At 47.6% G+C, this 12,500-nt stretch overlaps 3 protein-coding genes and 1 long non-coding RNA gene across 13 annotated transcripts in view; 1 reads left to right on the forward strand and 3 right to left on the reverse strand.

The window, feature by feature from the left end:
* LOC127006345 (serine palmitoyltransferase 1-like) overlaps positions 1-3,544 on the reverse strand; it is a 9,155-nt gene extending 5,611 nt beyond the window's left edge. Inside the window, exon 1 of one of the 2 annotated variants that reach the window (XM_050876173.1) lies at positions 3,430-3,544. In XM_050876173.1, the coding sequence (XP_050732130.1) occupies positions 3,430-3,477 (48 nt within the window). In that variant the 5' untranslated portion in view covers positions 3,478-3,544. Of the gene's footprint in view, positions 1-497; positions 642-3,429 lie in introns of those variants that run through there. The other variant, XM_050876172.1, reaches the window with a different exon arrangement.
* On the forward strand, positions 504-2,660 carry LOC127006347 (uncharacterized). 5 transcript variants are annotated; one of them, XR_007759494.1, is made up of 7 exons: positions 504-607; positions 701-871; positions 911-1,003; positions 1,038-1,427; positions 1,464-1,678; positions 1,807-1,855; positions 1,934-2,660. It is a non-coding gene; the product is annotated as an uncharacterized LOC127006347 (long non-coding RNA). The 5 variants fall into 5 exon arrangements; XR_007759493.1 differs by lacking the exon at positions 1,464-1,678 and having other exon boundaries at positions 701-1,463; positions 1,766-1,855; XR_007759492.1 differs by lacking the exon at positions 1,464-1,678 and having other exon boundaries at positions 701-1,432; positions 1,776-1,855.
* A 602-nt stretch (positions 3,545-4,146) lies between the features above and the next one.
* LOC127006348 (uncharacterized) lies at positions 4,147-8,812 on the reverse strand. The gene is made up of 4 exons (XM_050876175.1): positions 8,670-8,812; positions 7,020-7,116; positions 6,309-6,455; positions 4,147-5,493 (listed from the first exon to the last, which is right to left on the reverse strand). The coding sequence occupies exons 2-4, from the start codon at positions 7,111-7,113 to the stop codon at positions 5,366-5,368; spliced, it is 369 nt and encodes a 122-aa protein (XP_050732132.1). The 5' UTR covers positions 7,114-7,116; positions 8,670-8,812; the 3' UTR covers positions 4,147-5,365.
* Positions 8,813-9,297: 485 nt separating this feature from the next.
* LOC127006349 (serine/arginine repetitive matrix protein 1-like) overlaps positions 9,298-12,500 on the reverse strand; it is a 51,506-nt gene continuing 48,303 nt past the window's right edge. For all 5 annotated transcript variants that reach the window (XM_050876179.1, XM_050876178.1, XM_050876177.1 and 2 more), the window contains 2 exons: positions 12,193-12,399; positions 9,298-12,009 (listed from right to left, as the gene is read on the reverse strand). In XM_050876179.1, the coding sequence (XP_050732136.1) occupies positions 10,159-12,009; positions 12,193-12,399 (2,058 nt within the window). In that variant the 3' untranslated portion in view covers positions 9,298-10,158. The remainder of the gene's footprint in view (positions 12,010-12,192; positions 12,400-12,500) is intronic.

The following is a 12,500-nucleotide window of genomic DNA, read 5'->3' on the forward strand; positions in this document are numbered from 1 at the left end:
GTAAGGGGTGTATGAGGGGGTGGTAACAGTGGGGGGAAGGAAGGAGGGAGGGAAGGAAGGAAGGAAGGAAGGAAGGAAGGAAGGAAGGAAGGAAGGAAGGAAAGGGGAAGGTGTGTAACTGTGGGAGGGGTGAAAAGAAGGAAGGGAAGGGAAGGATGGGGTGTGCAAGGGTGTGTGTGTGTAAGGGGGGGGCTGTAGGGGGTGGAGAGGGTGGGGTGGGAGGTGATAGGGGGGTGAGGGGGGGAGGAGAGGGAAGGGGAAGAAATGAAGAGAAGAGAGAGAGAGAGAGAGAGAGAGAGAGAGAGAGAGAGAGAGAGAGAGAGAGAGAGAGAGAGAGAGAGACCAATATATATAAAAAAAAGGGAAGGAAGAAAAAGACAGACAGACTAACAAAGAAATAAAGAGAAACACAGACAGAGGGAGAGACAGACAGCTTACAGAACGGACAGACAGACAGCTTGATATACAGACAGACAGACAGACGGACAACTACTCACCGCGCCGTCCTTGGTCTGGGCTCTTGTTATATTCTCCATGCTTTGTGGCGACAGGGTATTATGCATTGCGCTAAGGTCGGGTCAGGTCGGGTCAGGTCAGGTTAAGTTAGGTTATGTTCTAATAGTTTGTAACAGAGATGATAGGTTAGGTTAGGTTAGGTTAGGTTAGGTTCTAATAGTTTGTAATAGAGATGATTGGTTAGGTTAGGTTCTAATAGTTTGTAATAGAGATGATAGGTTAGGTTAGGTTAGGTTAGGTTCTAATAGTTTGTAATAGAGATGATAGGTTAGGTTAGGTTCTAATAGTTTGTAATAGAGATGATAGGTTAGGTTAGGTTAGGTTCTAATAGTTTGTAATAGAGATGATAGGTTAGGTTAGGTTCTAATAGTTTGTAATAGAGATGATAGATTAGGTTAGGTTAGGTTAGGTTCTAATAGTTTGTAATAGAGATGATAGGTTAGGTTAGGTTAGGTTCTAATAGTTTGTAATAGAGATGATAGGTTAGGTTAGGTTCTAATAGTTTGTAATAGAGATGATAGGTTAGGTTAGGTTCTAATAGTTTGTAATAGAGATGATAGGTTAGGTTAGGTTCTAATAGTTCATAATCAATACTTTTTTTTTTACAGAGGAGTCAGTTGAAGGGCATTAAAAAAAGGAAACAAATGTAAAAAAAAATCTTCTGGTTAAGGATTGATTCAAAAGCAATAGACAGGCAAGAAAGTAAAGCTACAGGATGATGACGATGATGGGTTAGGTTAGGTTACGTTAAAATAGTTTGTAATGAAGAGATGATAGGTTAGGTTAAGTTAGGTTATAATAGTTTGTAATAGAGACGATAGATTAGGTTAGGTTATAATAGTTTGTAATGAAGAGATGATAGGTTAGGTTAAGTTAGGTTATAATAGTTTGTAATAGAGATGATAGGTTAGGTTACGTTTTAATAGTTTGTAATGAAGAGATGATAGGTTAGGTTAGGTTAGGTTCTAATAGTTTGTAATAGAGATGATAGGTTAGGTTAGGTTCTAATAGTTTGTAATAGAGATGATAGGTTAGGTTAGGTTAGGTTCTAATAGTTTGTAATAGAGATGATAGGTTAGGTTAGGTTAGGTTCTAATAGTTTGTAATAGAGATGATAGGTTAGGTTAGGTTAGGTTCTAATAGTTTGTAATAGAGATGATAGGTTAGGTTAGATTATAATAGTTTGTAATGAAGAGATGATAGGTTAGGTTAAGTTAGGTTATAATAGTTTGTAATGAAGAGATGATAGGTTAGGTTAGGTTTTAATAGTTTGTAATGAAGAGATGATAGGTTAGGTTAAGTTAGGTTATAATAGTTTGTAATAGAGACGATAGGTTAGGTTAGGTTTTAATAGTTTGTAATAGAGACGATAAGTTAGGTTAGGTTTTAATAGTTTGTAATAGAGACGATAAGTTAGGTTAGGTTTTAATAGTTTGTAATGAAGAGATGATAGGTTAGGTTAAGTTAGGTTATAATAGTTTGTAATAGAGATGATAGGTTAGGTTAGGTTTTAATAGTTTGTAATGAAGAGATGATAGGTTAGGTTAAGTTAGGTTATAATAGTTTGTAATAGAGATGATAGGTTAGGTTAGGTTATAATAGTTTGTAATAGAGACGATAAGTTAGGTTAGGTTTTAATAGTTTGCAATAAAGAAGGACACGGCCTGATTAAGAGCTATGATTTATAAACTAATCAAACAAACTAGGTAACCTGGTGTAGTGTTTGACGACCTGCCTGGGTGTAAGTAAGGTCAGGGTGAGGGATAAACAAAGGTGTGTTATTTAAGCAATAGTTGTGAGAGGGGTTGTTCCTACCTACACTCAGAATACTGCACTTCCCTACATTGAACTCCATCTGCCATTTATCCGCCCAGTCATACAATCTGTTTAGTTCATCCTGGAGAATACTAGCGTCCTGATCCGACTCAATTACTCAACCGGTTCAATTTGATTCAAGTGCGTTATAAAAGGATTCCAACTTGTACTCTGAGTTCAGCTACAAAACTGAGTACATGGACTTGGATTAGTGATATCGTAATGTTATTGTACTTGGATTCGAGTACAAATAATTTAAGAAAACCAAGTCTACACCACATACCACACACCGCCAGTCCCCCACACCACACCACACACCACCACCACGACCACACACACCACAACACCACTCAGCCCCACATCTCAACCACACCACACACCGCCATTCCCCCACACCACACCACACACCACCACCACGACCACACACACCACACCACACACCGCCATTCCCCCACACCACATCACAACACCATACACCACCACCACTCAGCCCCACATCTCAACCACACCACACCACCACACACACACAACACCACACACCCCCATCACCACCACACACACCACAACCATACACGGCCATTCCCCTACACACACCACTTAGCCCCACACCACACCCCACCCCACCACGACCACCACACTCCACCACCACACCACAACCACACACCGCCATTTCCCCACACGCACCACTCAGCCCCACACCATCACCACACACCACCACACACCACGACCACACCACCACACACCACAACCACACCCCCGCACCACACAGAAATGGCTCGCCGGAAAGGCTTATCACAATTATCAGCGATTAGCACAGCCATTTCTAAATCCCCCGGGAAATAAAATCACCTTAAGAGTTACCAAGACGTCAAATAAAACAACAAATGCCTCGGATAAGACAAATAAAGCGTAAAAACAAAGAAAACCCCAAAAAGTCCGGTCCGCTAATCGGGTAATCCCCTCCCCACGCCTGGCCACGCCCTTATCTTTCCCCCTGTTTTCTCCCCCCCCCCCGGCCACGCCCCCCCTGGTGAAGGCGCCCCAGGTGGTAATTAGTCTATCATGCAGGTGTGCGGGTGTTAATAAAGCGCCCCTCACCTGCAGCATGGCCTGGAAACTCTCGTACACATTCCATTGCGAGTCCATGTTTGTTGTTGTGGGTGGGTCTCGGTCTTGATCTTGATGTCACAGGGGAGTCTTGGTTTCGGTCCTGGTTGTGTCTGTCTAATTTACGGGGCCTGGTGTGGTTGTTTATGTGTTTTTTGGGGTATTGTTATTATTGTTTTAAGTTTGTGTTTCTCGAAGAGTATGTTGTTGTTTTAAAATGAGTGTCTTGTGTCTTGTGTGTTTGTGTTTTATTTGGATGATTTGGCTTAATAAGTGTTTTTTTTTGTCGTTTTGTTGTTATTTTTGTTTTTTGTTTCTGTTATTTTTGTTTACTGTTTTTTTTGTTATTTTCCTCTATGTTTTTTTTATATATTTTTGTTTGTTTTTATTTTGTTTTCCTGGTTTTTTTTGTTTTGTTTTTCTTTGTTTTTGTTTTCCCTGTTTTTTCATTTTTTTGCTTTGTTCTTTTTCTGTTTTTTTCTGTTTCTCTGTTTTTTCCTGTTTTTTCTGTATTTTTCCTGTATTTTTTGTTTGTTCTGTTTTTTTCTGTATTTTTCCTGTATTTTTTCTGTATTTCTCGTCTATCTAATATTTTCATTTCATTTCTCGTCTCCAATCAATCTTTTCCTTCCTTCCTTCCTTTTAATTCTTATCTTCTTTTCCTTCTTCTTTCCCTCGTCCTCAAAATAAAGGAAAGAGTAAACAAAATCTTGCATATCTAAAATTATATTGATAGTTTACATAGAGATGATTGGAGAGAAGAAGGGAGGGAAGGAGGGAGAGAAGGAGGAGGAAAAATTCAAATCTCCCTCCATTTCCTCTCCTTCCCCTCCTTCCTTTCTTCCTCCATGCACATATATAGTTTTTCTCCTCCGTATTTTATTTCTCCTCCTATAGCGGCAGCAGCGGTAGTAATAGTAGTAGTAGTAGTAGTAGTAGTAGTAGTAGTAGTAGTAGTAGTAGTAGTAGTTTAACAAAATATATATAAGTTCTCTCTCTCTATTTCTATCTATCTATCTATCTAGTCTACCTATCTATCTATCTATCTATTCTCCTCCTCTTCTTCTTCTTCTTTTCTTCTCTCTATCTTTCTCTTCCTTCCTTCCTTCCTTCTTCTTCTTCTTCTTCTTCTTCTTCTTCTTCTTGGTGGTGGTAAGAGGGGGGTGTCTTCCTCTCTTCCTTTTTTTAAATCTTCTTCCTCTTCCTCTTCTTCTTACGTCATTCTGGGAGGAGGAGGAGGAGGAGGAGGAGGAGGAGGAGGAGGCCTTAATCTTCCTAATCTTCTTATCTTCCTTTTTTTCTTGTTTTTCCTTTCCTCTTTTTTTCTCCTCCTCTTCTTCCTTCTTCTCCTCCTCCTTCTCTTTCTTTCTCCCTCTTCTATATTCTCTTCGTCTTCTTCCTCTCCCTCTTCCTCCTCCTCTTCATTCCTCTTCCTTTCCTTTCTTTTTCCTCTCTCCCTCTTTTATATTCTCTTCGTTTTCTTCCTCTTCCTCTTCCTCCTCTTCCTCGTCATCTTCTTTAAGTCCTTCTTCTTCCTTTCCTTCCTTTCTTCCTCCTCTTCCTCCTCCGTCTCAATCATCCCATTTTCTTTTCCTTTACTTCTCCTTTCTTTTCCTCTCTCTTCTCTTTATTTTCTTCCTCTTCCTCTTCCTCCTCTTCCTCGTCATCTTCCTTAAGTCCCTCTTCTTCTTCCTTTCCTTCCTTTCTTCCTCCTCCGTCTCAATCATATCCCATTTTCTTTCTCTTGAAGGTGAAGAAAACGGTAGTATTTAAAGGGTCACTATGTTATATGGGTCACTATCCCTTCATCTCCCTCCTTCTCTGTCTCGATCTCTGTCTCTCCCTCCTCCTCCTCTCACCTCCTCGATCACCACCTCCTCCTCCTCTCACCTCCTCGATCACCACCTCCTCCTCTTCCTCTTCCTCTTTACTTCCTCTTGCGCCCCGTCTCCATCATTCTCACGAGCAGGCCGAGATAGTTTGTGAACCGATGATGACAATCCATGGAATCCCGGCAACCACTCAGAGGCATGTCCAGGCGGGGGCCACTGGGTCCTGTGGAGGGGGGAGGAGTGGGGAGAGGAGGAGGGGGAGGAGGAGAGAGGAGGAGGAGGAGGAAAGAATGAAGTAGGTTGAAGTGGAGTAAGATCAGGAAGGAAGGAAAGGAAGGAAGGATGATTTACATAGATTTACATAGTTAGGAAGGATGAAAGGGAGGAAGGAAGGAAGGATGGAGGAAAAGAAGGAAGGAAGGAAGGAAGGAAGGATGATTTACATAGATTTACATAGATTTACATAGTTAGGAAGGATGAAAGGGGGGAAGGAAGGAAGGATGGAGGAAAAGAAGGAAGGAAGGATGGAAGGAAGGAAGGAGATAAAGAGAGAGAGGAAGGGGATGGAAGAGATTTATTTATTTATTTCTCTCTCTCTCTCTCTCTCTCTCTCTCTCTCTCTCTCTCTCTCTCTCTCTCTCTCTCTGCCACTATCTATCTATCTATCTATCTATACACCAAGGATCGTCGCAGCAGTGTTACAAATTCGCCCTTTTTCTCTCACACTCGTAATCCTTCCCTCCTCTCTCTTCCCTCTCCCTCCCTCCTCCTCTCTCTTCCCTCTCCCTCCCTCCTCCTCTTTCTTCCCTCTCCGTCCCTCCTCTTTCTTCCCTCTCCTTCCCTCCTCTCTCTACCTATCTATCTATCCATCTATCCATGTCCTACCGTCCGGGGTCGAGCGTCGCAGCAGTGTTACAAATTCGCCCTTTTTCTCTCACACTCGTAATCCCTCCTCTTCCCTTCCCCCCCCCCCCTTCCTTTCTCTACCTATCTATCTATCTATCTATCTATCTATCCATCTATCTCTCCATGCCTTACCGTCCACTATCCTCACGTCCCTCACTTCGGGCAGGGAGCGTCGGAGCAGTGTTACCAATTCGCTGTCCAGGTTGTGAAGGTACTCCGGCCCCACCTCGCCGCCCGCCCCCACCACCACGCGATGCTGGGGGGTGCCGCTCCCTGACCCTGGGGAGGAGGGGGGGAGGGGGAAGGGTGGGGGGAGGAGGAGGAGTTTGAGTTAGTTTTTTGTTTTTGTTGATTTTTTTTTGTTTTTGAGAGAGAAGAAAGAGAGAGAGAGAGAGAGAGATGATTTTCTCTATATATTTTTCATTTATTTTCACGAATCTTATTACTATTTCCAGAGAGAGAGAGAGAGAGAGATGATTTTCTCTATATATTTTTCATTTATTTTCACGAATCTTATTACTATTTCCAGAGAGAGAGAGAGAGAGAGAGAGAGAGATTTCTATATATTTTTCATTTATTTTCACGAATCTTATTACTATTTCCAGAGAGAGAGAGAGAGAGAGAGAGATGTTTTTCTCTATATATTTTTCATTTATTTTCACGAATCTTATTACTATTTCCAGAGAGAGAGAGAGAGAGAGAGAGAGAGAGAGAGAGAGAGAGAGAGAGATGATTTTTTCGATATTTTTCATTTTTTCTCATAGTTTCATTTATCTTCACGAATCTTATTTCTATTTCCAGAGAGAGAGAGAGAGAGAGAGAGAGAGAGAGAGAGAGACTCACCTCCGCCGGGCAGCAGGGAGGCGGTGGTGGTGGCGGGAGCTGTCACCACCACCACCATCACCACCATCATCACCATAACCACCGCGTTCACCATCGTCTGAGAGAGAGAGAGAGAGAGGGAGAGAGAGAGAGAGGTTAGTATACATATGTATCGAGTTTAATAAAGAACATAAGAACATAAGAACGTAAGGAGTCTGCAGGAGGTCGGTAGGTCTGTACAAAGCAGCTCTGTGAACCTAACCCCACCTAACCTCACTATCCATTAACTTATTGAACCTGTTTTTAATATGTCTATCGAATTGGAACTCTCTCACCATATGACTGCCAGGCCTATTCCACTCATCCACCACTCTGTTAGTATTGGCACTCACTCACCACATGACTGCCAGGCCTGTTCCACTCATCCACCACTCTGTTAGTATTGGCACTCACTCACCACATGACTGCCAGGCCTGTTCAACTCATCAACCACTCTGTTAGTATTGGCACTCACTCACCACATGACTGCTCAGCCTGTTCCACTCATCCACCACTCTGTTAGTATTGGCACTCACTCACCACATGACTGCCAGGCCTGTTCCACTCATCCACCACTCTGTTAGTATTGGCACTCACTCACCACATGACTGCCAGGCCTGTTCCACTCATCCACCACTCTGTTAGTATTGGCACTCACTCACCACATGACTGCTCAGCCTGTTCCACTCATCCACCACTCTGTTAGTATTGGCACTCACTCACCACATGACTGCCAGGCCTGTTCCACTCATCCACCACTCTGTTAGTATTGGCACTCACTCACCACATGACTGCCAGGCCTGTTCCATTCATCCACCACTCTGTTAGTATTGGCACTCACTCACCACATGACTGCCAGGCCTGTTCCACTCATCCAACACTCTGTTAGTATTGGCACTCACTACATGACTGCCAGGCCTGTTCCATCATCCACCACTCTGTTAGTATTGGCACTCACTCACCACATGACTGCCAGGCCTGTTCCACTCATCTACCACTCTGTTAGTAAACCAATTCTTGCCTATGTCTCTGTTGAATCTGAATTTATCCAGTCTAAGCCCATTGCTACGTGTCCTACCCGGTTCTCTTACCATCAGAACCTTACTGATATCCCCCTTATTAAAGCCCTTCATCCATTTATAAACCTCGATCAAGTCTCCTCGCACCCTTCGCCTTTGTAGAGAATGCAAGTTTAACCGAGTCTTTCCTCGTATGGCAAGTTCCTTAACCCGTGAATCATCTTAGTCATCCTCCTCTGTACCGATTCTAAGACCTTGGTGTCCATTCCACAGTAAGGTGACCAAAACTGCACTGCATAATCGAGGTGAGGTCTGACTAATGCTAAATATAGTTTGAGGATGACTTCGGCGCTTCTGTTGCTTACGCTCCTTGAAATAAATCCCAGTACCCTGTTTGCTCGATTTCTAGCTTGAATGCATTGTGCCCATGGACGGAGGTCATAGCTCACTACTACTACTACTACTATTGCTACTACTACTACTGCTACTACTACTACTATCAAACTCTTCCTTCTTCTACTACTACTAATACAACCACTACAACAACTACTACCACCACCACTACAACTTTAAGCAGCGCGATCATAACTCCAAGTGGTAGTTAGCGTCAGACCTTAAGTTAGCGGTGTTAGGAGACAAGTAGCAGGCGCTGAAGAAGGCTGACGTAGAAGTCCTCGTCCAATGGTCTCCGAATGCCGACTGATGCTCCGAGGGTCGAGAGCTTCCCTTTATATACCCTGGGCCTTGAGGGGGTGATGGGGGTTACCAGAGGGTCGATTTTCTTATGAGGAGGAGGAAGATAAGAATGGAGATGAAGGAGGAGGAGGAGGAGGAGGAGGAGGAGGAGGGGTGAGGAGTGGGAAGGGATTTGTGAAAGGATAGATTGAAAGGGAATAGGAGGAGGAGGAGGGAGGATAAGGAGGAGGAGGAGGAAGAAGAAGAGGAGGAGGAGGAGGAGGAAGAAGAAGAGGAGGAGGATAATGGGATAATGTGGATAATGAAGAGATGACAGACAGACTGTTAATGTGATGTGTGGAGGAGGAAGAGGAAGAGGAAGAGGAGGAGGAGGAGGAGGAGGAGGAAGAAAAGAAAGAATACTGATATAAAACTACTACCATTACTACTACTACTACTACTACTACAACAATCATGAGCAACAACAACAATAATAATAATAATAATAATAATAATAATAATAATAATAATAATAATAATAATAATAATGATAATAATAATAGTAATAATTTTTTGGTATTTGTAATTCTTTAAAATGGTTTGTACAAAGACATGTGTATAAACTGTACAAAAGGACTTAATAATAATAGAAATAATAATAATAATAATAATAATAATAATAATAATAATAATAATAATAATTATTTTTTTTCTTTTATTTCTTCTCCTTTTTATTCTCTCTCTCTCTCTCTCTCTCTCTCTCTCTCTCTCTCTCTCTCTCTCTCTCTCTCTCTCTCTTATCTTTAATTCCTTCTCTCTTCCATTCACTCATTTTCTCTCTCTTTCTCTCTCTCTCTCATTCCTTCCACTCACACACACACAATAATAATAATAATAATAATAATAATAATAATAATAATAATAATAATAATAATAATAATAGGACCGTGTGAGCGCCAGGTATTTGTGTATAATTATATATGTACAAATTATTGAGTCGGATTTGCAGTAATTAAAGATAATTATATACATGGGAATATTACCATCATAGTCGACTCAGGTTGTAATAATAATAATAATAAAAATAATAATAATAATGATAATAATGATGATAATAGTGATGATGATAACCTGACACATTGTTGGCGTGACTAGCGTTATAAAGACTTACTTGCTTGCTTGCTCTCTCTCTCTCTCTCTCTCTCTCTCTCTCTCTCTCAAATATGTAGAAACAGAAAGTATATATTAATTAAAGTCTGAGAGAGAGAGAGAGAGAGAGAGAGAGAGAGAGAGAGAGAGAGAGAGAGAGAGAGAGAGAGAGAGAGAGAGAGAGAGAGAGAGAGAGAGAGAGAGACGCATTCATTACTTTTCTCTCATATTATCATGAATGATTGTCGGTGTGTGTGTGTGTGTGTGTGCCCCCCCCCTCACCCCTCGCCCCCCGCCTGCAGCTTGCCTATCACGTGGCGCACCCAGCCCCGCGCCACCTGGGTCTCGGCGGCCGCGGCGGGGCTGTCCGGCGGGGCGCGTGGCCGCGGCGGGGCGGAGGAAGAGCGGGGGGCGGGGCGCGCTGACCCCCCAACCTCGGCGTGGCTGGTGGGGCTCAGGGGGGCGGAGGGTCGCGGAGCGGCGCGGCCGCGGGCACGCACTGCCTCAGGCTTGGCGGGCACCGGGGGCGGCACCTTGCGGGGGGACAGCGTGAGGGAGGTGGGGGCGGCGGCGGGGCCGGGGGTTAGCTGCCGCGTGAGGGGGGCGTGCAGGGGGGGCGAGGCCGGGGAGCGCAGGGGGGCGGGGGTGGCCACCTCGTCCTCGGGGTCGCTGTAGATGGCGCTATCCCTGAAGGGGTCGTCGCCCCCCTCCGCCTCCACCGCCGAGGACTCGAAGCAGCGTTCGTAGAAGCTGTCCCCCGAGGCCGCGCCGTCACTGTCCGGGGGCGACGGCGGCGAGGGGGGCGGCGCCCCCACGCGCGTGGCGGTGGTGGTGGACGAGGAGGAAGAGGACGAGGTGGAAGAGGTGGAAGAGAGAAGGGAGTCCCGAGGGGGGCGTGGCCGCAGGAGGAGGGGCGTGGCGTAGTGGCTGGGCGCGTCGCCCCCCGCCAGTCGCGCCCCCAGCGCCGCGCTGCCCTGCCGCGCCATGGCGTGCGTGGGGGGCGTGGCGGGCGCCGGGGTGTGGGGGGCGGGGGCGGCGGGGGCGTCCTCGGCGCGCAGCTGCCTGATGCGCGCCCGCAGGGACCGCGAGCACTGGCGCGCCACGCTGCCCACCACGCCGCCCACGCCGCCGCCGCCGCTGCTCCCCGCCCCGGGCCCCGGCGACGCCACCAGCCGCCCTAGCGCCGCCCGCAGCGCCGCCGCGGAGCCACCACTGCCGGTGCTGCCGCTAGGGGAGGAGGGGGCGGGGGCGTGGCGGGGGTGGGGGGCGCGGTAGATGCGGTGCTGGGGATGCAACGGCCCCCCCGCCAGGTCCTCCATGCTGCAGGGGGGCGTGAGGGAGGTGTGGGCGTCGGGTGTGTCGGGGGTGGCGGACTGGTGGGGGGGCGCCAGGGCCTGGCTGAGGGCGCGCAGCTCCCCGCTGCTGCCGCTGAAGGCGATGGTCACGGGACGCTCCCTTGGGGCGCTGCGCCCCCCCTCTGCCCCGCCCCGCACCCACACGTCAGGTGGCGGCGTGCGGGGCTGGGGGGGGGCGGGGACGGCCTCCAGTCCCCCACCTCCCGTGTCCACGGAGAAGGACTGGGCTCGGCGCAGCCCCGAGGACCGCGGCGCCCCCAGGCCCCCCCAGGTGTTCTGCGTCATGGGGGGCGTTGCCCAGGGGGACGCTGCGACGCTGTGAGGGGCGGGGCGGGTGCCCATGGGGGGCGCCACGCTCAGGGCGCTGCTGTAAGCCGAGGCGTCGCTGCTGGAGGCGCCCCCGCCCCCCCCGCCCCCCGCGACCCCGCCGCCGCTGAAGAAGAAGTCTACGTAGTCGTCCAGACTGTGGAGCGGCGGCGGCGGCGGGGCGCGGGCGGGGGCGGCCAGCAGGGGCGGGGGGGTGGGGGTGGCGTGCCCCGCCCCACCGTCCTCGCCCTCGCTGTCGGAGGTGAGGTAGTGGTGGGCGGCGCGGCGGCGGCGCGGCTTGCTCAGCAGCAGCCGCTGCAGCCTCAGGCTGTGCTGCAGCAGCCCGCCCACGATGGCCTCCAGGTCCTCCTCGCCGCCGCCGCCGTCCGCGGCACCTCCACGCGGCGCCGCCGGCGGCTCCTCCTCCACCTCACACTCCGAGGCTGACGTCAACCCGTCAAGGGGCACCTGGGGGAGGGGGGGGATCAGTATATACACACATACACGCAATTATATAAACACTACTGCTGTTATATGAACGCTACTATTACTACTACTACTACTACTACTACTACTACTGCTATTACTACTACTACTACTACTACTACTACTACTACTACTACCCCCACCACTACTACCACCACCACTCACTTGCGTGGTCTGCGGGCTGAGGTGTCGGGCTGGCGGCGGCGTGCAGGGCGTGGAGGGCGTTGAGGGCGTGGAGGGGTGGAGGTGCGGGGTGGAGGGCGTGGAGGGCGTGGTGGCGGGGGTGAGGGTGGGGCGCCGGGCCCTGCCCCGCTCCCGCCCCAGCACCCCCGGCTCGCTTCTCCGTCGACCCCACATGTTGGAGAGCTTGAGCTGATGATGATGATAATAATAATAATAATAATAATAATAATAATAATAATAATAATAATAATAATAATAATAATAACAATAATAGAAAATAACAATAATAA

The sequence above is a fragment of the Eriocheir sinensis genome, chromosome 32 (genome assembly GCF_024679095.1).
Source record: "Eriocheir sinensis breed Jianghai 21 chromosome 32, ASM2467909v1, whole genome shotgun sequence".
Classification (NCBI taxonomy): domain Eukaryota; kingdom Metazoa; phylum Arthropoda; class Malacostraca; order Decapoda; family Varunidae; genus Eriocheir; species Eriocheir sinensis.